Genomic DNA, 25,531 nt, shown 5'->3' on the forward strand with positions numbered 1-25,531 from the left:
GGACTGGATGGGAAATATTAAAGTAGTCATACATATTATCTGAGTTTTAATATAGATCTGTGAGTTTTACAGATTCATAGGGAGCTATCACAGATCAGTTAAACAGTGGAATGTGAGAACATATTCTCTGTCTACTTTAAGGATACTGGAATTTATTCTCAGGACGATCCTTATTCATGTGATTTTCACACTTTGGGTGCTGAAAAATCTAACACTGTCATGCTGCAGAGATACGTTTTAGTAATGACTTTGTGTTTGGTTCTGAATTCCTGTCTTGTTTTTCTCAGACATGCACCCAGAGCTATTCTACCTTATGACTACTTTGGTTTTGTCTTGGAGAACTTAACCAGAAAAAAATAAAGTATCATGGGAGCTAGAAAACTAACAGATGGGTATCTGGTTTGTGAAAGGGTTTGTAGGAAGGATGTGCCTGTGATAGGAGAGGACTGGATTCATTGATTCGCAGGAGGGGATCCTGTTTTCTTAGTCTATTTTTTGAAACTATGTAAATAAAACTGGAAGGTTTTCCTGTGTTTTGCCTTCCCTACTTTATTTTGGCCAGGTGTGTTAAATATTATTAATGATGTTCAGCATCAACTATATAAAGTACCTCTTTGTTGAGAATAAAAGGAGCTTCAAAATGTTGTAAATATTATTTGTGTCCAAGGGACATGCCTCCCCACACACTGTCAGACCTGGTTCATCTCACCCATTGATCATGGGCCTTACCCAGTAGTTTGCTGCCTCACTGTACCTGTACATGTACAGATGAGGAATCTGCAGTGCAGCACTAAAGCCAGCTGCAGCTAACCTGGTCCACGGCCAGCTGGCAAGATGCATCTGCCGGGTCAGGTCATGCTGAGAGAATGGGCAGGGCCTGGGCTGCAGCAGTGATTTTGCCCCTTGAGGAGATGTGGTCTTCACCTGCTGTCAGTGCCGGGGCTGTGCCTGTCACACCAGCCAACACGCTGGAGATCCAAGTCTTTAGAAAGAAGATACATGAGCCACCTGCAGTATGGAGGGAGAGGTGAAGTTAAAAGTGACTCTCCCTTTGCCAACCTGAGTCTGGGCACAAATCATTACAGCTGTAATTAGCTTCTGTGGGACAGGCAGTCCAGTTAAATACAGTTTAAGTACAGTTTAAGTAACGGTACAGTTGAGTACATTTAAGTGTTATGTCTGCTAAGAGCTTGCCTGCCAAAGACGAGATTATTAATAAAGAATGCATTTTGTAAATGCTTTTGTAATCTTGGGTGACATTAAAGCACTTTCTTCCCCAGCTGCAGCTGTTTGTGCCTAGTTACTGTGTACCCAGGGTAAAAGTGTATAGATCATGTTCTTCTAGGCTTTCCTGACATTGACATTGCTTAGAGGAAGGGGGGGAAAAAAAAAAATACAAAAGCTGACTCTTAATACTTTGTTACTGTGGTTTTTAGGTCCAACTGGAGTACTGCCTCACAGCCTGTAAAACACTTGATACCAGCTTTTCCTCCCTCCTACTGCTCTTTGGGAGGTGTCTTATCAGCAGGGTGTGTAGTGAAGGCAGGTGCTAGATATGTACCTGAGAGGAAACAATTTCTAGCCCAAAGGTTGCTGTCACTCAGGTACTTTCATCTCACCTGCACTGGACACCTGTTCAGCTGCTGCCTGAATGCAGTGGCACCACCACTCAGGAGGCTGCCACACTACTTAACTTCCAGCTTTCCTGGGTGCTAGCACTGCTCGTGTCCCAGGGCACCTTGCTCTGACACAGCCAGCCACCCTCCAGTGAGCACTAGCAGCTGCGCAGCTCAAGAACACGTATCGCCTGTCAAGATCAGTTGGGTGGCACCAGCTCTTCTCTTCCTCTCCCTCTCATGTTGTTTGACCAGTGGGGCTCAACATAGTATTCATGCTCTGGAGATGTCTGGTATGACTCTAGTCCAGTGTCATTTGAATGTCAAAAACTTGCTTTCCTGGGAGCCAACTCTAGGAGTGAGGACATGTTCTTCAGCTGAGCTGCATGCTTACCAAAACAAAATAATCATGTTGCCTTTGGCACATTCACTTCCTGATTTACAGTTTTATGCATAGTGAAGCAGTTTCAGTGGGAGCTACCTAGAGTGTCTTTATCCCTTTATGCCTTTATTAGGAAATAGATGAAGAAGGGGAGGTGGGCATGTGAGTTGGAGTCTGCTCAATATGAAGAAAGTCTTAATCCCCACAACTAGTCATCTGAGTAAATGGGTTGATGTCCAGCAATGTCTGCTTTCTGTAACTCTACTTACTGTAACAGTGAGTAACTGTATCAGCCTCAGCCACTTACTGAGTCTGAACTGGCCAAGACAAAATTTGGATGTTTCATTGTGATTTTTTTTTTCCTTCTTCACTCTATTTGGAAGTTTCCCTAAGATTCTCAAGGAGATGAATTATTCACCAAGCAGCTGAAGCCACCATTCCTTGATCATAGTAGAAAAACTGGAGAATCATAAGCCACAAAAATCATTCCAACCAACAAATAAAATACATGTTACACTCAAAAACATTTGACATAAAATCTGTACACAAATAGTCAGACTGTGGAACTCTTTGCTAAAGGATGTCACGGATGCAAAACACGTACATGGATTCAGGTGAACATGTACCTTGTAGCTAGACCACTGGGAGTTTTTGAATAGACACATACTGCTGGGAAATCTCCTCAGCTGAAAAGAGAATCTAGGATAGTGCTTGGGAAAACTATTGGATATGCTTGTCCTCTTCCTGCTCTCCCCTGGCCATCCACGCACGGTCATGTTGGAGGCAGGGCGCTGTGACAGATGGTCCCTTAGCCTAAACCAGTATGGCCATTCATGTGTTCTTACATAGCTCGGTACTATTTTATTTATTACAGTCATATACCTGCATGGTTTGCATTTTCTTAATGTGTACAGCATTGTACAGACATTTGGGAGAAGAGATGAAAAATACACTGCTTAAGACAGGTACTGAGTTTTGGCTCCTTTAAATCTCCTAGCACTTGGGATTGCCCAGTAAGCCAGTCCGTGAGCTTCCTTTCTCTACCTTGTCTCTGTCTCTACAGCATGCTCCATTTTAATCTGTACACTGGAACCTATTGCTGCAAAATCAGGGCCATCAAGTTTTGAGCATTTGAGAGGGGCTGAGCTAGTATTGCCAATAATAAATAAAACCTAAATTATTTGTATCTGCAAGAAGAAACAATTGGCCAAATACTTAAAATACTTAAAATGTATAGCTGGAAGGAAATATCCCATACAGCCCCTCTGTTGTGCACTGTATAAGAAATGAGGAAAACTCATACCGTATTACAGCAAGACAAATGTAGTAATAAAGACAAAAAATTAGAGACGTAGGCACAAGTCATCATTACAAGTCCTCCCAGAGACAAGTGGGTCAGCTTTGTGTCAGGGCTAAAACTGCATCCAGGTATGGTGAAGAAGGGCACCTTCCAAGCTAAAGGCTGCAGCCAGCCGGGCACCAGTCCTGGGGAATGAGTTCTGGGAACCTTACATCTGATACTCCGTGGGATGAGGGTTCAGTCTCGTGGAAGCGCACACGCAGACAGCACAAAGCCATTTAGCTTTGCACTGCCTTGGACTCTGGCTTTTAGGCTGCCAGCAACCTCCTCAGGACAGCTACAAGAAGGAAAGCGTAGCGTTGGTTCTGTTTCACTGAGATATATTTTTAGTTGTCAGCAGATTACAGATGAGAAAAAAAATAGTCATGTTACAATTTCTTCTACACAGAAGTGCTTTCTAAACAATGTAGAAGAATATGAACTCCAACCTCTCTTCTCACCAGTCTAAGGACTCCCACAGGAATCCCTTAAATCTGGTACAATGGGGCAGAACTAGCTACAGCTGAGAGGGTTTTTGAGTAACTAGAGGAAACAGAGTTCTGCTGTGGAGATTCCCTCAGGAATGGGGAACTGGGTCATGACCAGCTTCTGGGAAGCAAGTATAGTAGCTTTTAAAACAGCAGGCTAAAACAACCAAAACACTTTTGAAAGTCCCAGCTCATCTTATGCTTTACTTGTGATTGCTAATATTACTAGGACTGCTGACAGCGTTGCTGTGTGTGCTTCAACTGCACCACAAGAGACAAGAGCTGCAGAGTAGTTCATTCCACTGTAAAGCCAAGTGAACATCTCCTTAACGCACACAAGGTATTACATTTCTATTTCAGGAAACAATTCCAAGAAGGAACAATTGCACAGGAATTTAGTGGAAGCTGGCTCCTGGGAAGAGCTCTGCTTTCCCGCTCACAGACACCAGGCTCCAGCAGCCCAAACAGTCCATCCCGTCTCTCCTACCTCCAGGCACACACACGTAGAAGCCCCGCTCTCCTTCTCCTCTCACTTCCCGTTCTTCCTCCATGAGACATGTTGATGATCATCCCCCTGCTTACCCCACCCCCACACCCATCACACCTATCCTCCCCAACTGCTCCATCATCAGATAGACTTCAAGCAAGCCACAGGGGCAGCCAGGGGACACCTGTAAAATGTCCCTAGGAAGGGGAACAGCAGGGCATATTGCATCCTGCTCATTCTTCAAGCACAACCTTCCCTGCCCAAATGCCTTGAAGGAGAAGGCAAGGGAACTACCTGGCAGAAAGGCAGCCAAAGATGTGGAAGGAGGCCTCCAGAATAAGAAGGTCAGTGGTACCAAGGGCCAGTCTTGAGCCAGAGGTTGTACCTCTCCCTGCTGGCAGCCTTGGCATCCCAGGAGGCATTACAAGCAGCAGAGACTGAGACCCTGCAGGGGAGGAGACACAAGCCTCCGCAGGAAACACTCAGGAAACACTGAGGAGACTTTTGCCATAGGTGCACAATCAGGCAACCAGTTCTGGCCAGGAAGATGCCACAACCCTAAATGTTGTATTTATTGCTCTGAGCAGTGCTGAGAAGTCCAGGGAGATGGAGGTGTGCACAAAGGCTAAAGCCAGGATGTGTGGCCATCTGTCACACTCATGAAAGCTGAAGCGTAGGAGATGGGAAGGGGATCAGACACCTATCTAGGAGGACAGTGGCTCGAGAGAGAAGTGCAGTGGCATGATGGAACAGACCCACTGTAGCAAACAGGACCTCAATGCAAAGTGAGGATGTTTGTGAAGGAGCTGCTTGTGACTCCTGCCCACATGTGGCAGCAAAACGGCAACCTCCACCGTGGTGCTGAGGTCAGCTAAGGAACTGGCTGGTCACCACATCCAAATCATATACATTTTTCCATTCTGAATGTCAAAAAAAAGTGAGTGGTGTGAGGCGAAACTGCGTGACTGCCCCTCTTGAGAGCACAAACATGCCTCATGCCAATGCATGTTTCTTCTCTGGAACACGGGCCTCGCCTTGGTGGTCTCGGCTCATACCTCATTTTCCAGCCAGCAGCCCCAATTTTAGATGATAGCCATATTCAGCCCAAAGACTTCCTTCTGTGTCCCTGCCATTCACCACATTCAGCTCAGCAGCTATGGCGTGCTAGGCTTTATTTGCTGCAAGCCTTCTGCCCCGTCCCTGATTTCTCCCACCACAACCCCTGCCCAAGCCATCTGTGATCTGAATCACCTCAATCCAGATTCTTGTCCTTCTCAATGCTAAAATTAGTCCACGCACACAGGCCAGATAGTAAGGCACCTCCCCACTGCCACCTGCCTGATGGCTCTATCCACTGAGCTTCTCAGGGCTTCCTCCTATATTTCCTTTCACCTGCCTCTTGTGCTCTTGGATGTGAGTGTCAATATTAAAGGCTCACAATATATGTACCGCCTGAAGGTTTCCAGACCATGTCTAAATGTGGAATTAGTAGGTGGGACTCTGGGAACAGCTTCATGGCTAGGTGTCCCACATGTATCACCCCCCAACACACACCTAACAGACCCACCACCAAGGCTGCTTATAGGACAGGACAAATGATTCTGGACCTGGCCAGGAGGACTAAAGGAAGGAGAGTTTCGCCCTTCAAATCACTTAAGGTTTCACAGGTTTCCTGTTGCAGCAGGCAGCTTGCCACTTTGCACTGCGCCTACACAGGCAGTGTCGGCGGGTGAGGGGGAGCTCGGGCAAAGCTGGGTCTGGGAGCAGCGTTCAAAGTGCAAGACGACGTCAAAGTGGTCAGTGAACTCTGACAGTGCTGCGGCACTGGGGTCAGCACTGGGACAGTCAGTCACCTCTACAGAAGTGTCCAAACAAAACAAACTTGTCTTAGCCCCCACGGACACCCAAGCCACCCTAGTAGTCCAGGTTTCCTGGGTGAGCTTAGCCTGGTCAGTTATCATGTCGCTTTCCACAGCCAGGAGAAGCAAGCCTACCCCCGGCTCAAACGCTAGTGGCTAGGCTCAGCTTGTTTTTTTCACTCATATTTAGATGACGCAGTATCAGAGAACTACATGAGGCTCCCATGGCCCTGAAAACCAAAACAGAGAGCAGAGGCAGATACCAGTGACACAGCAGGGGCTGTGGTGTCAGAACCCATCCAGCACGGGACCAGACAGCAGCCACAGACCAGCTCAGCTCACTGGGGCAGTACCTCAGCACTTTCCAGCGCTGTTTCAGCTCTACACCCAGCCAGATGGGCAGCCCGTAAGTATCCTCCACTGGGTCCCTCACCTTTCTAATGCCGCTAACATCTGGGGAGAGCTGCCAGGAAAAGAAGTGGTGCTGCAGGGTACAAATGTCTGGGAGGGAGCAGGTCCTTCCCCAGCTGTGGCACACTTTTGGGGCAGTTCATCTGTAGTGTGATCTGTGTGCTGCTGGCTGGTTTCTGTTTGCCAGCAATCCTTCTTGTCAGTGGCCTTTCTTAACCTGTGGTTTCCCCACAGCCCATCCTGTCTGAGGGAGGGAAAGAGGGATCCTGGGGTGGGGAGGTGGGGGGGGAGGCAGGTAGCTTGAAGGAAAGGTGCCAACTCCAAAGCTGCCTTCCTTTCTCACTGCTCTTTCACAGCATTACTGGGGAGAGGGGATGCAGGAAAGCCAAGTCTTCTGGGGGCTCTTCAGTGCAAGAGAAAATGCCCATTCCCTCACCCCTTTGCATTCAGCCTGTTCACCACAGTGGGGTCTGGCAGCTCCTCAGGGATCTGTCCCCTGCGCAGAGGGGCCCAGGCACTCAGTCAGCAGCTCACTGAGCAGAAGGCACTGCCTCAGCCTGGGAAGGTGCTCACCTGCCTATGAGCCAGCAGAGGGAAGGGCCCTGCAGTCCCAGCAGCACAGAGGGTCCCTACAAGCCCCATCTCACACACAGACACCCCAAGGACCTCCTGACCTGTGCACAAGGAGCCCGGGAGGCTGAGACACAGAGCTCTCCCATGGTGAAGTTCAGTGCTTCCACTGATGCCTGCCCAGAAACAAGGGGGCTGAAGCCAGGCTGGGGCTCACTGTGCCATGCTTGGGTTCCTCTTTCTTGCACCTTTGTGGTAGAGCTGCAGACTCTCCCATCCAAAGGCACACGCACCTCCTTAGAGGCCGAGGGGCTGCAGATGTCTGGGAAAAGCCCCAGCTGGACACTGGGTGACAGCTGTTTCCTGTTTACCTCCTGCTTCTCAGCCAGGCTGCCTCCAAAACACCCCCGGAACCAAGCTGCTGAGCTCACAAAAGCTGTGTCTGCAGTTGTGCTGGTGTCAGGGTACCAGGTCTCAGCTTTCATTGCCCAACTGTATGTTACCTCCTGCCATGTGCTCTCTGCCCCAGCTGGCACAGGGCACCCACGCCAGGCATGTTTCTGTCCCTGTCACAGTCACACCTGGGGACAGGGATTTACCTGGTGGGCTGGGCTGGGGAGGCAGCAGGAGGCTGAGGGGCAAAGCTGCCTGCAATTTAGCAGAATGAACAGAGGAGCATCACTGCAAAGAGAAACTAGGTTTTTACAGATATGAGCCTCAAAACAGAGGAGAGGGCAGAGATACCATGGGATTTTTCTGAGCCCTCACACACGCAGAGATCACATAGCAGCACAGTGTCACTGAGGTGGCTCTACTCCACCCCTGCCATATATTTCCATGAACCTTCTAGGAATTTAATTCTCTATCCCCTCTCTGGTAAACATGTGCAGCTAGGACAATTTTTAATTGCTCTTATATTTTATGGAGGTGGGGGTAAATAAAAGGTAATGTGAGATGATTGAACAAAAGCCTGTTTCTACAAGCCTGCCTTCTCTAGGAAAGCAGTCTACAGAAATTCCACAGCAAGGGCTGGTGGGTGGGAAGAACGAGGAGCTGGCTGGGCTGTACCGGTCCCAGCTCTGAGTTCTGACAAAAATCCTGGGAGAGGTGGTCAGCTAACCAAGAGCCCCCTCCAAGCACAGCTTGTTCTCCCTCTGAGGGCTGTGAGGCAGGATGGCAGGGAGAACAGTGGGCAGGTGTGAGCCCTTGCAGGACAAGGAGAGGAGGAGCAGCAATGCCTGGCTGCAGGAGAGCACGTATACAGACAAAACAAGAGGCAATACCAGGGTCAAGACAAACCCTAGAGAAATTACATGTGCACAAGGTCTCATTCCGCAGCATGTTCTGGGCTGAGCACAGATATTTTCCTGATCATTTGTGTCTCCACTGTAGATTCAGAACAATGGGCATTCTCCACGTGACCTTCCAGTCTTTCCAGAAGCCTGTTGTGAAGAAGACCTCCAAGGGAAGCTACAAGAAGGGGAAGGAGACAGGTCAGTGTCTGGATGCTGTGACGCCCTTCCATGCTGATGTGTGCTCCTTCTGGCTATGACTATGTGGAGGAGAAGTTTGGGACAGAGAAGCTTTATCCCTGTGCAAATTAAACATAAGTGACCCACTCCCAAGTATCCAGGGAGACAGGGAGTGGGAGGGGGATGCTGAAGGGTCTCTAGTCACCAGCACTGTAGCCAGGCACCGGGTACAGATTGAGTGGGGTCTCTCCTGGCACTCTAAAAATGCAGAGGCTGTACCAAATCCACAAGTGGCTGTGGGGTGATGGCCTATGACACCCAGGACATCAGGATGATCTATCACCAGGCAATGGGCAGTGGAGGGGAGACAGCAGGACCAACGTCATGAAATTCTTGAGGGAAGCTGGTAAATGATTCACAGGAGAGAATGCTTGGCAAAGGCAGGAAAGGGGTTCTTTGCAGAGCCTCAAGCTGGAGGCTGAGCTTGAAGTCAGTATCTCTGAACTCCTTGCCGTGTGTTTGTTTCTCTGTGCAGATCTGCGTGGCTAGTGCTGCAATGCCATGTGGCTCTCCAGCCAGGGATACCCCTTCCTGATGCCACTTCCCTGTTTTTCAGCACAAACCAGAAGCCTGCAAGAGGGCAGAGGACAGTCCACGTTTCTGGGAGAGGAGCAGGGAGTCGAGTTTTCCAGGCAGTCTGAGAGAGGAGCGAGGATGGCAATCACAGGTCTGTCACTGTAGCACCCATTTCCCCAGGCCTCGAAGGAGGGCAAGTGGCTGCAGGTGGGTCCGGGGTGCCTCTCTGTGGTGGACAACTGCCTGTCCACGTGGGGCATCGGTCCTCACGCAACAGGAACAGAGGAGCACCGTGTCTGCCAGCCTCAGTGGGGAGCAGAGCTGCAGGTGATCAGCCCTGCTGTGCCCAGAAATGTATGGGCATGCAAGGGCCTCAGGGGTACGTGGGTGCTGGAAACGCATGTCATCAGTGGCATCAGCGTCCTAGAGCTATGGGGGGAGGAGGGGGCCCACAGGGAGGCAGGGGGAGCCCTGCAGTTCAGACCCTGTCATGCCTGCATTTTACTCTGTAGTCCAAAGATCACAAGGGATGTCCTTGTCTGAGCAGACCTGAAAGAAAAGCATTTCCCCAGAATAGCTTTTAACCCCTCCTTACCAGACAGCAGTGTTTGCTCCCCTCCCATCACTGCAGTTTGCTCACAAATGTCTCTCTTGTCCAACATGAGATCACGGTGCAAAGGGCACGTGTGGGGCTAAGGGAGCCATACTGTCCTCCCAGTTCTGGTCCATGCTCGGGACATCATTAAACCACCTTTGCTGTGACCAAAAATGCACCCCCCTCGACCCAGTAACACATGTGCAGCACAGTCAGAGGCAGGACTCAGATGCTCCTGCTCTAGTTGCAAGGGGAGTCCTGAGACCTCAGTGACACAGGCTCAAAGTACATCCTGGGAAGGGTGCCATAACACGCAACAACCAAGGGGTCCCCCCCTTCATGTTTTGCAGCAGGCATCCCCAAAACAGACTTTACCATGCTATCAAGAGAGCATGCGGGTACCAGGACGGGTTTGCTGCAACAGAGGTACACTGGGCACCTGCTCTATGCGCTGACCCTACTCAAGTCTGCTGGGACCTTGGTCTTGATGCTCTATGCGCTGCTGTGGGAAGCTGGGAACCCGGTCGACCTCCCTGACAAACGCACTGGCTTTTACAACTTCTGCCTGTGGCATGAGACAGCCGGCCGGCTACAGTGCCTGGAGTACGAGCACCTGCAGATGATGGGCATCAGCCTACCAGGAATAGTGATAGCCAGGGTCTGTGTGTATGCCTGCCTGGTCTTCAGCATCTTCTACCCCAGTTTTGTTGTACGTGTGAAGTGCACAGAGGAGACAGAGGGCTGGAAGGTGATCACCGTCATACTCATCATCAAGACGATAATCCTGTCTGGAGGCCTGGGTATATTTCTTTTCCAAACCACACAGTGGATTCAGCCCTCTGATTGGCACTGCTTGGGTCTCAGGCTCTGCTACTGCTCCAGATTCTCACTGCCACTATGTACCTCAGCTGGGCCAAGCACACACCTCGTGTCAAACCCCTTTTACTGAGGAGGCCCTGCCCATTGAGTTTGGCAGTGAAGAAGATGAAAGAGCTATTGATAACCTGATTTAAAACAGTAATCCTGCTACAGCTTTAGTCACCGACACAAATCTGATCCTTAGTCCAAAGGCCCCCGTCCAGCCATGCTCTGGCACACAGCTGTGTGCAGCACTCCTGCAGCGAGCAGGCGGCAGACACCAACACCCACAGCACAGCGTGGAAGCTTTCTGGCAACAGCAGCGTGTAACGCACCCCTCAGCCTGGGGCACAGCAGCAAAGCAACAATATTTCTGGTCCTGACTCAGAGGACAGTGAAGGGGGCAGATCAGAACTAGCACACAGTGGACACAGCCCTCTGGCCGGATCTAACCTAAGTATAGGCAGGCAGAGATGCTAACAGGCTTCTTTTCTTGGAGTTGCCCAAAGAGACTCTGCTTCTTCTCCACCTCCTGGACTAAGCAGGGATGCCTCTGAGGCAATTGTGACTTGAGGAGCTCTGGCTTCACACCGCCATCACTATAGTGATGATCACTACAGTGGTGGCCCTGGAAGTGGAAATACTCTCTTCAGCAGGAGCCCCTGTACTTCACCTGCTGGAATAATATCTGGAGTGACTCTGCTTTAGTTCATTGGGGTGAAGTGGCCCACATCCAACCCCAGCTGCAACAGAGCACCTGGAGGGGCAGCCTAACAACTTGCTGAACACAGCCCTAATGAGGAGAGTTTCCACAAGGAAGCAGAGGATTTTGGTGCAGAGCCCAAGGTTTGTCCCCACTGATATTATGGAGCTGAGCCCAGCACTCCAGCAGCCTTTGAGACTCCAGAACTGGTTCTGTGCAAGGGCAGCTCACCACAAAGCTAACTTAGACCCACACATGACCCACACATGCCCCACACAAGGGTGCACTCAGGGAGATGGGCCAGGGCTGCCAAAGGCCAGGGCGCAGTGCCCCAGCTGGGCCATCGCAGCCAGAGCACTGGAGGGGTCTCTGCTGCAGCAGCACACAGCACCGCTCCACGGCATGTCTGTAACCTCACACAAAGCAGCGCTTCCTTTCCCCTCCATCCCCTTCGGGGACACGAGGGTCCATTTACTCTCCTGCTGCAGCCTTGGTGTGGATGTGGCTGAGGACGCTCATTTGACCAATTCTTTATTTCAGTAAAAGCTTTCGAACCTGCTCCAGTCTCACACGGTTTGTTCATCCCCTCACTTTGGATCGGGAAGAGGACACTGAGCCATCCTCATCCCGTCCTAAACCCCCACGCACACTGCCATGGGGTCAGCCCCCTCAGGATGGTCCCTGCCCCTCGCCAGTCTGCTCCCACCCATGTCTTCCTCTTCTATGGGAGGCCTGCCCGAGCCTGGGGACAAATTCAGCATCAGGTCCAATGGGGACAGCGGGCCAGGCCCCGCTGCAGCCGGCACAGAGGGACAGCAAGGACAAGGGAGCCCCAAGGCTGAACCACGACTGTCTGGCTCTGCAGAGCCAGCAAAGGCCTTTCAGGGCCAGCAACGCCCGGCTCTACAGAAAACCTCAGAAAATAAACTACAACTGCATGGACAACTGCCTTTCTAAGGGGAAAAAACGGAAAAAACAGAAAAACCGTGAAAAAACGGAAAAAACGGAAAAAATGGAAAAACTGGAAATCGCAGAAATCGCGGAAATCGCAACACACAGAAAGATATTTGGGAAATAGTACAAAGGACTAAAGAACTGTGTTTCACGTTGATGCTCATAGCAATACAGACGCTTTAGAATGACTTTATAACTCTGTTGCAGACAACTGGGCAAAAATTTCTCAAGTTGGACTGAAATTCCCTCAGAAGGAGGATCATGAAGGCTTGGTGAAATGGGCACACCAAAAGCGTGGGCATCTTGGAGAAAAAGCCACTTACAGGTGGGCTCAAGAGCATGGTATAACAATGTCACTTGATGTGATCAAAGCTATAACTGCCCAATGTCCCGTGTGCCAACGCATTCACAAACACCTGGTGCCAAATATTGTGAAAAGAGAACTGGGGAGAGGAAAATAGCCAGGACAAATTTGACAAGTAGATTATACTGGACCTTTACCCCAGGACTGAGGGTGTAAATATATCTGTACTGCTGTAGATACATATTCTGGATATTTGATTGCCCATCCTTGTAAGAAAGCTACTCATCATAGTGCTATCTGTACTACAGACACAATAACTTTGTACAATGGAATTCCTTTGCAGATTCAAACTGACAATGGGTCTCATTTTCAAGACAGGAAACTGCTCATTAAGCATCATTCTGCCGATCTCTGCACGCCGGGGCACCCTGCGACCTTGGAGACGTCTGTGTGAGTTAAGCACAGGGGTGTCCTGCTGGTGGTCCCAGCCCGCCTGCCAGCTCCTCCACACAGGGCAGCAAACCAGTCCTGGCCATTTGAACTCTTTCCACCCGCTCCAAAAAATGGAACCAGCAGGGATTGCCTGGGCAGAGCACAACGGGCGCTGCTCCATCCCAACACCCCCGCGTTCGCAAGCTGTCTGGATTTGCACTTCACACGTGACAGGGAGAAATCTTACAGAAATCTTTCATGAAAGGTTCATTTAGTTAGATGAGTATGATATTTTTTAAATTTGCATGTAGTTTTAGTGATAGAAAAGGTTGGGCAAGAGTGTTTAAGAAAAAAAAGCATCACAGGTAATACTGTCTCCTTCTTCCTACAGAAAATAAGGTCATGATCTGGAAAGGCACCTGCTGAGCTGACAGTTTATTACAAAGAGAAAACAGTGATAAGAGCAAAAGGATAAGGTTAACTGGTTAGAAGTACTGCTGTTAACTACCATACACCCAGTTGTCTCCTCCTCCACTTCACCCAATGCCTTTTCTGGCTTACCTGACTGTATCTCCCACACTTGTTATGAAGAAACAACAAAAAAATACCAGTCGGCTGATCTGGCATATTCACAATTTTTGGTCTCCAACTACAGCATGTTTTTTTCTTTCCCATATCACAGTTCTCATCAGTGTTAGTGCTGCCCAAGAGCATAGTGTTACCCAAATTTTTTTAACACTCACACTACTGATATTGCATGTCTTAGCTGCAAGACCTTACACAGCAGTCTATCTCTGAACCAGCAGCACTTGCACTATCCAGGAATAATTCCATTACTTACTTGTGAGAAAAAGACGACCTTGTGCTTCCAGAAGCAGACGCGTGGACTCCAGGCACTAAAACACTGCCCTTGCTCCTTGAGGAGCTAAAATTGTCTTCACTCCCTGGAAAGGAAGAGTCAAAACACGAGGGAAATTAGAACTCAAAGCCTGTTTTCAAAGTAACAATGAACCACAAGCATCCTTCCTTTGTCCATCCTGTGTGAACTTTAGAAGTTGTGTGAATTTCCAGACATCTCTGAGGACAAGCGCTGGATTTGTTCCAGATTTTCCACATTTCTTCACAACTGGCACTTCAACAAGAGCAGAAGAAACATTTGGACACAAAGCCCTCGCTACAGAAGCCATGTTAGGACTCGGGTGGGACGTTTGTTGTGACAACCTGTTTGCTTTCTCACAGCCACCAATGTGTGAATGAGGCTGCTCACGCGGCTCCTTCGGGAGCACACGGCTGTAACTGCAGGTTTCTCTTGCTTTAAACCACATGAAAACGCTACACGCAGGGAGGAAAGCTGCTTCCCTTTTGGTTTCTGAGCTGATGTACGCCTTGGCTAACAGGGTATATGCATGTGTATATGTACACACATACGCAGGTTTTCAGGGGGCCCAGAAGCACAGTAAGGCCATTCCAATGGCCTTTAAATAATCCAATAATCACACGTGGCTCTCAAGTGCTTCTCGGTGGTTAGGCCATCTACCCGATTACTGACTTTCTACGGATCACAGCTTTTATTTCCCAAGCTCTGGCATATACAGGGAAAACTGCTCTTGTTTTGCTGAGGTCAGCACTAGGTAGGTGTACTGAGAAAATCTTCTCATCTGGAAAAACCCATCCTAAAGGATTTTTTTCAGTCTGTCACTCAAAAGGCAAATGTCCCAAGCCATCTCCAGGTCTCACGCTGCAGCCACAACTGTGTATGATGAATTTATCTGAGGGGCTGGAAATAAGCTTCCAACATGCTCTGAACAGCTGGTCAGGGGGGAGCATCTCTCACCTGGGAACGTCTGGGCTCCATCCCACGCACAGACGCCCCCGGCCAGCAGCTGCAGACATACCAGGAACCCCATTTTTGCCATCATTCCCATGAGGGGAGATGCTGCTGCAGCTCCCATCATCCCCAATGGGGCAGATAAACCTTCAGGTGCACAACCTCTCTGAAATCCTTCACAGAGCTGATGGTGATGGGCACGTCTTGCACCCCTGAATGCCCAGGACTGGGAAGAGGCCTTGTTGGCCCATGTCTTCACAGCCTTAAAGAGGACGAGACATCCAGCAACCACCCTGACCATCCGGCAACTCTGGGCAACCGGTCTGAGGATCAGCCGTGTTCGGATTTAACCCAACACTTCCCCAGCCTCACCAAGTCCCAGCGTCGGGATCAGCCCCCGTTTCTCTGTGCCTCTGGTTCAGCCCAGCCCAGACATTCCTCAGCCTGATTTCAAAGTGCTGAATTGCACAGCCCAGCTCTTGCAAGGGGTGATCCCAGGGCCCAGCTGCATCACCTCTAACCAACTCCATACCAGTACAACACCCCTGATGATCAGACCTGAGTCACCACAGCTGTAACCAAATCAGAGCTGCGTGCAAGTTTGCAAGGGAAGGGAGGGAGAGCAGCAAAGCTGCTTTGTTTCACAGAGCAGTCATGTCATATCTACAGATGCAGATGCCAGTGACTCTCTCCTCAGGGAAACAAAATGGCCATGGGACACGATGTCTGAAGCTGCAACAGACTTTTCCTGATAAACAAAACTCTCCCATCTAAGCGACTAAGATACCAAATGCTGTCTTGGTATCACGCTCGTCCCAAATCTACTTTTCCAAGTAAGACCTGAACAGATAAACACGTTGTACAGCTTTCATACCTCTGGTGTTCAGGTTCCCAAAACACTCCTGCCCTTGCAAGACACCGGCAGCTTTCCAAAGCCAAGTCCTGGCTGTGGCACAGGGAACAGGAGCCCTAGCCAAGGCTCGTCTCAGCTTAAGTAAACCACATCATAATCAGATATCGCTATCAAAAGCATTTTTAGGAAGCAAGGCTTAATAATAGCCTCTCCCTGACCCGCCTGGCTTGGGGTGTAGCGCTGGGAAGGGCTGCCAGTAAGAGTTAGCAGAGCCTGAAAATGGAACCACCTTGAAGGCTGAGCTTTCTGAGAGCGTGAACTGCAGCTGAGAGCAGGTACCATGTCTGCAAATATGACTTAACTTGTCTGGCCCCAATTCTGATAACAGCTACACACAAGTTTAACACCCAGCACAGGAGACTACTTATGCTGAAAATTAGGCATGTGGCTATTACAGCATCACCAAGAACATTTTAAAAATTAAAGGGGTCACTGCTAGTATCAGTTCCAAGTGTGTTAGTTATGCTCAAGCCAGCTCTGCATGTAGCAGAGCTCGACAGCAATGTTACTAGGAGACTTTAAAAAATACTTTCTCCCATTTGGTAAACATCTCTAAGCCAAACAATATGGCATCTGTCCATAAAATATCAACTGCAACATATTCCCCTGGGTACATTCCTTACACAGAGCCATGCAATAACCACACATGCACGCCTGGGGTATGGCATCCCAGTCTGCTCTTGCTCGCCATTACAGATGGTTGGATACCTTGCTGTATGGTCTTGCTGTTTCATAACCACCAAGGTATAGAAACCACAAAACTTAACTTACTCATCTTCTTACTGTATAAACATGACCTCTTTATGTATATATACATACATATATGTCAGTCTTGATGCTAGGTTTTGCATAGAGTCATGCAGTGAAAGAGAGCTGTAAGTAAACCAGTGCTGACACGGACAGCTTGTCCTAAAATCATAAAGCACTTAATTTGCTGAGCTTCCTCGCCTTCAAAAGCATCCTGTCATATGGCAAAGAGACTAAAATATGAATGTTCACCACTCTGGTGCAGCAACCAGAGGAATAAGTGGCACGCTGTCTCTGTAGATGGCTTTATTTAGAGACCCCAGGGGAAGAGAGAGCACCTGACTGTGTAAAAAGTTCCAGCAAAGCCATTAGAAGCAGCTGGAAAAGTAGAGAGAATTCAGTTGTAATGCCCACTATTGAAAGGACGTGTATCTTATAAGAGATTTATCTTAATTCCTCTTAAAACCTTTAACTCACAGCTACATCTCTAGTTCAAATCTTTACCAGCATAAGCAGTATATTTCCAGGAATCACTAATGCTGCTTCTTTTCTGTTTAATATGGGGTTGTTCCTGCAAAATTGTTTTTGTACACCATCTAGGAAAGAAAACCACACTGCTCACATGCACTGACAAACGTAAGAAACTGCAAAGAAGTGATGGGGTCTTGCTTTAGCATTTCAGGCTTTTCTTCAGCTAACACCCCTAAAAATGACCCAATTTGAGAGCAAAGTCTCCCAGTGGGAAACATGCTCAATCCACAGTGTCATGCCCACAGCTGGTTTTGGGCTCCGGTCCCTGGCCTTTGACTTATTACTTATTTACTATGACTATACATGAGACTCTTGCCTTGGACTTACTATATATTTTGCATCAAACAGTAACTGGGTGAAGGTGAATACAATCCTGCAAGCAAGGAACAGGACCCAGCACTCTCCTCCACATGGACTTCTCTGTTCTTTGGGTGGCAGAAGTGGCTCCCACATGCTCTCCCTCTGCCCATGTCTCATACGCGCCACTACCATGAGGTCTAAAGTCACTGGAGGAACCTGAGGATGCTCCGCGGGTCACAGTGGGTCAGGAACTCTTAGGAGAGGTGTGGATTTGAACTCCTTTGGTCTAAGGAGGGCTCTGAACTCAGATCTTTTCCCTGAGCTCTAACTGCTCAGTTGCCACACAAAACAGGTGGGTAGCACTAGCACAGGCCGTATTTCAAAGGAATGAAACGCGCTGGTTGCCTGCACTCACAGAGAAGGTCTGGCTCCAGTTCAGAGTGAAGCCGAGGCACGCACGTGGGCATGCTCTGGACTACAAGTAGGTGGCCAAGTCTGGGAGACAGGCACTCCTCTCTGGCATCTCCTGGGGACGGGTGGGGGTGTGTTGCTGCCTGGCCCGCTCTCTGCTGTGGATCTCGGATTGCAGTACCTAACCAACCCCTCTTATTTTCGATGCGCTTCAGTCATCAAGCTCAGAGGTGGGAGCTCTGCTCCCAGAATGACGGTGAGAAGCCGAGCACAGCAATGTCCTGGCATCGCCAACCCTAAGGGTACCAACAGGCAGCCCCTCCCCGTCCCACTGCGCTGCCCGGTGAAGCCATCGCTCCCCACTCGTGGGCGGACGTCCACCTGACTGCGTGCCTGTGCTCCCTCCTCAGACAGAGCTGTTAATCACGGCTCAGCTGATTGCACGGCGCAGTAACAGCTGGTAACTCGGGCAGCTGGCAAAGATGCAGTCAGAGGAGACGTGGAGCAAAACTTCCAGTGTGAGTCTCCATCAGTTGTTCAAACCTGCTGGGTGAGGAGACTTCCAGCTCAATACCAGACAGAAGACTTTGGGGAAGAACTGCAGTGTGGATCCTGCTTCACTGCCTTTAGATCACTAAACTTGATTTTACTCTTTCTCCTCAATTCATACTGCTGGTTGTCTCATCTAAACTAATTCTTCATCCTGATTTTCGCTCGTCTAGCTTGCTTACTCTTCTCACTTTGGAAGAAGGTTTGTTATCAAATAGTCAAAATTTAGCTCATGAAGCAGTTTTCTGATCTCATCTAAATACTATCATTTCGGTAGTAATGGGAACTGCATTAATGCAAATTATAAGCACTGCAGATCTCAAAATAAATATGGAATGTGACTTGTGTATGCTGTGAAACCACAACCAGTCAAGCCCTTCTCTAAACACAGTCACTATGAACTAGTGAGTAGGCTGAGAGCCGTCATATATATAGATTCTGCATATCACGATCATCTGAGCTTGTGTGTTTCTTAATTGTTTCCAATTCATGGATTTGTAGAGCAGCCACAACAGACAAAGAGCATTACAAGAACTTTTGTTTCCTGCTTTATAGACCTTGAGGAGATTCTTCATACAGAAAACAGCCCAACCTAAATATTTTTCTGTGCTTCCATTTGCAGTTGGAGCTATTCCAACACCACCTTAAAACTGGCTCCCATCAATTGTCTCTCCTCAGCCTGAAATGACCTTTGTCAGGGGGAACACATATTCACAGAGTAGAAGGGAACAGTTTGGGTGACTTCTCTTCCTCTTCAAACAAAAAGGCTCTTTCGATCAGAGACAGAAAGATGCTACTCTGCTACACCAACCCCATCAGGAACACTGAAACTGGAGGTTCAAGAAATACAGATAGTTGTATAACATGATACTCAACTTGCATATGACAGCTTTATAAAACGGATGTGTAAATCCACCTACGGACTTTCTGACTTAGAACAGATACTTATCTTTTCTAAGGAAGCACGTGGCGTCACCTCAGAAGATTTTTCCTATACCTGGCACTACTATTTGTTCTGCTTGAAGGGAAGGGGATGGCAATATATTTCAAGCGCCTTGGAGAAGCAACGTACACCTTGCAGTGGTGGGAGGCTGGATTTATGAAAGGATGCCAGGTCCCCAGCTCCAAAGGGAGAATTTTGGAACTAGCACTCTCCCTGTCTGCCACCTCACTTGGGAAATCCCCGTCTCAATCAGCAAAGCTTCTCAGCTGTGGGAAACGCTTGTTCCTGGGCATGCCTAGAAGCAGGCCAGCTTTAAAAGTGCTGAACAGCTCGGTGCCTGGCTCCTCTCTAAAGACTGGGGTGAGTGTTTGTGGTGGTTTAGGCCCCACCAAGAACATTAGGGTCCACACAAAAGCGGCCCAAGGAAAGCTCTTTTCTGCTGTCTGCTTCATTGGGGAAGGGATCCACCTGGGATTTGCAGGGCCACATTTAGCTTTGAACTGGGAGGAGGCTGCACATCATCTCCCCATCACACCACCTGGGACAGGCACAGCATCCAGCAGTAAGAACCAGATGAAGAAACGGGGTTCCCAGCCTCTCAGCTTATCGTGGCCCTCTCCAGCTCCTCCGTAAATCCACCCCATTTAGGACGCCTGCCTGTCGTCACTACCTGCTGCTACATGGTGGGATCCCAACAGGCCTGAATTTCCCACAGCTCCCACCTCCACCAGGAGACCCCCTACCCAACCCCTGCACCCAACACACCTGAGAAAACTAAGCTCTACAATCTAAAGTTTTGGGCAAAGTTGGGCAGCATCTATCTAGTTGCTCTTCCAGATGCTGGTTTCTGTTTTATTTTCTTCATTGTGGTTTGTTTATTGGAACTGGGACTGGACGTGCATTTCTCCCTTCTCCTAGCTACAATTGTAAAGGAATAAAAAAAGTTTCCTTTTAGCACATAATACTACGGAACGGGACTGACAAGTCTGTTTTATGGTTATTCTGCCTGTTACATTGCTACATTCACATATGAAAAAGAAAAAATAACACAAACCTCTCTCGGTGGGGTCATTAGAAGAGTTGCTCTCACAAACGATGTGCAAGGACGAGTCAAAAAGCTCAGCCAAGACCTGCTCAGTACATGCCCAAGCTGCCGTCTTTGCGGAGGGCTCCTCCTGTGCCTGCAGCGGTGGCGTCTGCCGGCCTTCACATGGTTCCTGCCAAGAGAATGCCACCTGTCAAACATTCAGGCTTTAGCTGCCCCTTCTCCGATCTGGAAGAACGACTCAGCAGACAACACAACGACCGAGGACATCAGTATATGCAACATCTGGTCCCTCCAGCCTCTACTTCTGCAAAAAGCATTCACAGGAGAAAGTGCTGGAAAGCTGGCGTGCATTCAACCTGTGCAGCAGCAAACCCCCCACAGGCTGGAGGGGAACTTCCTCCTCGATGTACTGGTTTTCTTTCTGGTAAATCTGAAAGGCAAGTGTTTTGTGACTGGCCAGACTAAGCTGCCTCAGCATGCCCTGATCTCCAGACACGTGGCTTTACTGGGATTGCAAATAAAGATGACAGTTAGCTGTGGGACAAGCAGAAGGTGCTCCAGGATTTTCTGCACTTTCCAGCATTCCTATTTTCTACCCTGTTTGTTATAACAAACAGGATCTCCTGTTATATCCTTATAAGGCAAGAATGAAAAAACAAATGTATAAGGTTGAGTTACAATGAATAATATAGGTTTACCTTCCCAGCTTACTGTTGGTGGGGAATTACTCATATCATCCATTAACTACTTGAAAATCACAGGTGCATTGCACTATTTAGGTTATAAGGTAGGAGGATATTTTTTGAATTTCAGAGCCTTGCAAGTATTTGTTTAGGACGTTGTCCTGGTTTAGCTAGGATAGGGTTAAGTTTCCCCAGCAGTGGGGGGAAGCTCTAGCCAGATTATTCAATACCATGCTGACGTCACCTCCTGGCACCCAAGCGCGGGAGAGTCGGTGAGTGCGTGTGTTATGCCATCTCTCTGCTCTCACTGCTGTATTGGTAGATATCTTGCTCTGTTCATTGTTATTACTGTCGTTGTTGTTGTTGTTGTTCGTTTTGTTGCTGTTGCACTGTTGCATTAAACCTCTCCTTATCTCAGCCCCGGGGCTTTGTATTTCACTCCCTTTGTGAGGGAGGGGCAGCGGCCGCGTGGTCTCAGAGCCCAGCAGGGACTAAACCACCACAGACATTACTATCATGAACACGGCTAAGCTAACTGCTTGACTTACAACTGTACGAGGTACAGAAAAAGCTTGCTCTCAGGCTTGTCCTCTTGATGAGCCATCTAACAAGGCAAAGTCCCAGAGCACAGCTGCTTCAAAGAAAGCAGTCTGCTGCCTCAGTTTTGCCCCAGAAACTGCAGATATATATGGGTTGTTTTGCTAGGGTTTGTGAGCCTGGTTTTGCCTCATACCTCTCTTCCTTCAGCTTGCCTGGCCATGGCTCCTCCTCCCTCTGCCAGGCTGCAGAGCACACAGGGTGGTTGCTCAAGGTGCACGTCTGCCTGACATACCATCTCCACCTTTATTCCGTGGTCTCCAGGCTCATCTGAACACAACTCTGGAAAGCAAAGGCATAAAGAATGACACGTGTTGGGGTCTGCTGAGCTTTAAAAGTCATGACTCTGCCTGTTGATTCAGTAGGACAAACCACATCCCAAGACTGTGCCGCAGAATGACTCTTGTGAAGGAAGATGGCAAAAACCTACACCCCACCTGAAGAGGGACATGGTTGTGACTGTTGACCCTCTGATACCCTCTGTGCTCTGCAAGCCCTGCTGCCCTCCTTGGGAAGGACTCCTGGCAGCAGGCGTCACTCAGCAGATGTCAGACGTCGCAGCCCGGAGCACTGGGTCTCACCGTGAAGAGCACGCACCTTCTCTTCCTACCCCTGCCAGAAGAGCCCTGGAGGTAACAGCATATCTGAAATGTGGACACTTGGTCTGAATTGTACCTGTCTCCTACAGGAGAGCTAAGAGACCTTGCTCAGAAGAGAAGGGGTACAGAGAACACAACACAATCTGCATTAGTCAGGCAGTAAGAGAACAAAACTTCCACCACAGACCACCTCGTTCTGGGTGAAATGCTATGCCAACGGAGAAGAGCCTCAGGGCCACTGGGCAGCAGGGCAGCAGGATCAGCAGGGCCCAGCAGTGGCACCGTTCACAAATCTCAGGCCACATCTGATGAGCATCTGGAAAGACCAAAGAAAGGAGCCCTGGCTTGTGTGCCAGGATACGCGCTGAAACCTGAAGAAAGGTCAATTAACCTCTGGAAAAGGTCAAGCTAATTCACCCTGTTCGTTAACATTCAAAGCAGTGAATTCCAGGATGTTATAAGGGCAATGGCCACAGAACCACCACCCAAGGTGATGCTCCCAACTGCCTGTTCCAGGCATATCTGGATCGATGGGCTTTGAGTTGGACATGAAATTAAGACCTTTACAGCATCCTACCCGTCTGCACATCAGCGTGTGCTCTGCCATCCTCAGGCTCAGGCACTTTCGGCTCCAGCTGCTCCTGCACTTGCTGCTCGGCCAGGGCTCTCCTGTGGACTTCTCCGTGCCTTGGACTCTGAGAACAGTGATGTGGGATACTCTGGCAGGCGGGAGGAAAAAAAAAATCCATCCCAGATTACTTTCCGTATGTAAGTAGCACTCCTTCCGCCCAAAGGTAAATGAGGATGGTCGCCCCTCACCCCACAGACTTGCAGTTCAGGGCCCTCACCCCGAGGAGGGAGTCGTGGGCTCTGTGCCCCATGGGGGTGTTTGCTCCCAAGGCCTGTGTTGAACCCAGCTCCTCGGGACCCGCCCCACAGGGCACTGCCCCAGCACCCTTCTTGGCTGCCGTGGGGTCCAGAAAAGCCACAGCCGGGCACAGGGCACCAGAGTGGAGCACAGGGAACACAGGCTGCCCATCTGTGCTCTCCACCCCGGCACTGGCAATTTCCACCCCAACTCCTCCAGGGAGAAAGAGGCCTGTGTTTCGATGGCTTCCCATCCCAGAAAGGCTGACCTTCCTCTCCTAAGGCCTCTCCCACCCATACACAGTGCCAAGGAGGAGAAATGTAGCCACTGCTTACTTTTGCCTGGCACTGAACCAAAGCCTCGATGGTCTGGGCAGTTAACGTCACTGGCTAGAAAAGAGAACAAAGGCCAAGTGGGAGAAACTCCTCTGATGGTCCATGCTAGAAAGCAGAGTCACTCCCTTGACCCAGCTGGAACAACAAAGACACTTACAGATCCACTGAGGCCCAAGATGTTCACGAGAAGATGAATCGAGGGCAATGTGCTCACTTGCATTTCCTGGGCTCTGCTCCTTTGCCTGTGCACAGGGAATAGACAAAGGAAGAGCTCTGTATCACTGAACCCGGCTTTTTTTAAATAAAAAGTGTAGAATTGGTTCTCCCCCTTCTTCCTCTTTTTCATTTCTTCCTTAAAGTCTCCTTCATTCAAGTTTCACGCGAGCCTCCCATTGCATTGTTCATTTGTCACGTTCTTCAGTACAAAAGCGGCCGCCTCACTGCCCCGGGATGGGTGCGTCTCTTGCTCCTTATTCCAGTGTTTAGATGTAAGGGTACTGGTTGACCTTGGTGGGTATCCAGTGTTGACTGTGGAGGCTGGAAAAGCACTGATATAGGTCTGATGGGCAAACTGAGCCTGGTACTGACTCGGGTGGATGGTGGGTGAGGGCAGACCCCATGGGCCCATGCTGACGGGGACCTGGTGGACAATGCTGGCGGGGTAGGTGGTGTGCTGCACGGCGTGCCGCGCAGACCCTTGGGAGGCCACCAGGTGCGCGACGGTGCCCGTGGAGCCCAGGGCGGCCGGGGCGGTGTATGTGTCGAGGTGGGGTTGGGTGGGCAGGTGAGCAGCGGCAGCCGCGGCCAAGTGAGGATGAACTGTACCATGGCTGGGACTATTGTGCGGGAAAGAGTACGATGCCTGAGCTATCGCTGGAGTGATGTAGGCTTGCTGTCTCTGGTGACTCCCTGTGCGATCGGTCGTGATGTGCTGCTGGGCCTGGATAAAGACAGCAACAGTGATAAGCAGTTACAAGACAAGAGACGGCTCTTTACCGCCTCAGTGGTGCCTGGGAGCCTCCCTGCAACACCAGAACGGCCTCAGGAAAGTCCCTTGTGCTCCTCCTGACGCCCTCAACATCACCACAGTCTTCCCTTAGAAATGGGTGATGGCAAAGGGTCCCTCCCAAGCCTAGGAAGACCCTGTAGTTTCATACATTCACTGAAATGGCCCCAAAAAAGACAATGCAGTCCCCCAGTTTGAGTCACAACCTCCTGGCACAGCTACCATGAAGAGCCAGCCTTGGATGCCTGGCTCCTAAGAACATCTTCCACAAGTCCAGTCGCTCACACAACACACGGCTTTTGTTAGTGAACATGCTGATGAAATGCGGTCCACTGACAGCTCAGGGGAATGAAGTTGCCTAACTAAGCCTGGAACAGGCAATTTATTTTTGCTAAGTTTGGATCTTTGCAGTTATCATTTCCTTGGTTAGTAAAAATAATTTCTTTATTTTTGAAAGATAAAACCCTTGGCTCGATCAGATCCTGCAGGCACCCGGTTCCCTCATGTAATCAGCTCTAATTACTTGAGCACAGGCAACATCTTGCAGTGGGACAGGAGTAATGTACTTTTCCAAGGATCTTCTAAGTTGGTTTTTTTTGCATTGCACAATAATGTCAAGGAGTTTTCCCAGTCATTTGTAGTCAGAGTATTAAATAACCAATAAAGTAGGAATTAGAAGGCAAGAAGCGCAATGCTCCATGTTATTGCCTTCTATTCTTCCAAGCCCTCTCGTCCTCTCTGTAAGCACTCCCTACACTGTCATTGTGGTCTGAAATGCAGCAGCCACACTCCTCCCCCACTCTTGGAAACAGCATCTCACCCACTTCCTCCATTTTAACTTGCTTTTATTTCAAGTTTATTTAAATTTTTAAATTTCAACTACATTTTGAGGGGGAGGAGACATTCTTCTCCCCTAAATTATTTTTTTTAAAAAAAACAGTTCTGCTTATATCCAGCTCTGGATGCAAACCAGCACTGTTCTCCGAGCTCTCCAGACCTTCTCCTCTTGAAACGTTGGTAACTGTGCTGTAACTTCCCTACTCTCATTATCTCACCTTGGGGAAGAGAGGCCCCAGGTGCAGTATGTGAAAAGGGCATTATTTACTGAAGCTCCTGGGGAGCTCCCT

The 25,531-nt window shown here is 49.2% G+C and overlaps 3 protein-coding genes across 7 annotated transcripts in view; 1 reads left to right on the top strand and 2 right to left on the bottom strand.

Moving 5' to 3' along the window:
- Positions 1–897: 897 nt before the first annotated feature.
- LOC141924142 (uncharacterized) lies at positions 898–24,000 on the bottom strand. 5 transcript variants are annotated; one of them, XM_074826070.1, is made up of 7 exons: positions 23,556–24,000; positions 23,399–23,452; positions 22,773–22,914; positions 21,733–21,878; positions 20,323–20,485; positions 13,888–13,990; positions 898–1,008 (listed from the first exon to the last, which is right to left on the bottom strand). In XM_074826070.1, the coding sequence occupies exons 1-7, from the start codon at positions 23,742–23,744 to the stop codon at positions 921–923; spliced, it is 885 nt and encodes a 294-aa protein (XP_074682171.1). In that variant the 5' UTR covers positions 23,745–24,000; the 3' UTR covers positions 898–920. The 5 variants fall into 5 exon arrangements, with proteins under 5 accessions (XP_074682171.1, XP_074682170.1, XP_074682174.1 ...); XM_074826069.1 differs by lacking the exon at positions 898–1,008 and adding an exon at positions 3,416–3,635; XM_074826071.1 differs by lacking the exon at positions 898–1,008 and adding an exon at positions 8,068–8,622.
- LOC141924143 (transmembrane protein 140-like) lies at positions 9,186–12,920 on the top strand. The gene is given in 4 exon segments (XM_074826074.1): positions 9,186–9,351; positions 10,146–10,637; positions 10,640–10,714; positions 10,717–12,920. Coding segments are annotated over 4 exon segments (825 nt in total). The 3' UTR covers positions 10,809–12,920.
- The window catches only part of LOC141924138 (homeodomain-interacting protein kinase 2-like), a 55,143-nt gene continuing 53,477 nt past the window's right edge, over positions 23,866–25,531 (bottom strand). The window contains 2 exon segments of the mRNA XM_074826060.1: positions 23,866–23,909; positions 23,912–24,338. Coding sequence (XP_074682161.1) covers positions 23,881–23,909; positions 23,912–24,338 — 456 coding nt within the window. The 3' untranslated portion in view covers positions 23,866–23,880.

The sequence above is a fragment of the Strix aluco genome, chromosome 5, assembly GCF_031877795.1.
Source record: "Strix aluco isolate bStrAlu1 chromosome 5, bStrAlu1.hap1, whole genome shotgun sequence".
In the NCBI taxonomy this organism is placed as follows: domain Eukaryota; kingdom Metazoa; phylum Chordata; class Aves; order Strigiformes; family Strigidae; genus Strix; species Strix aluco.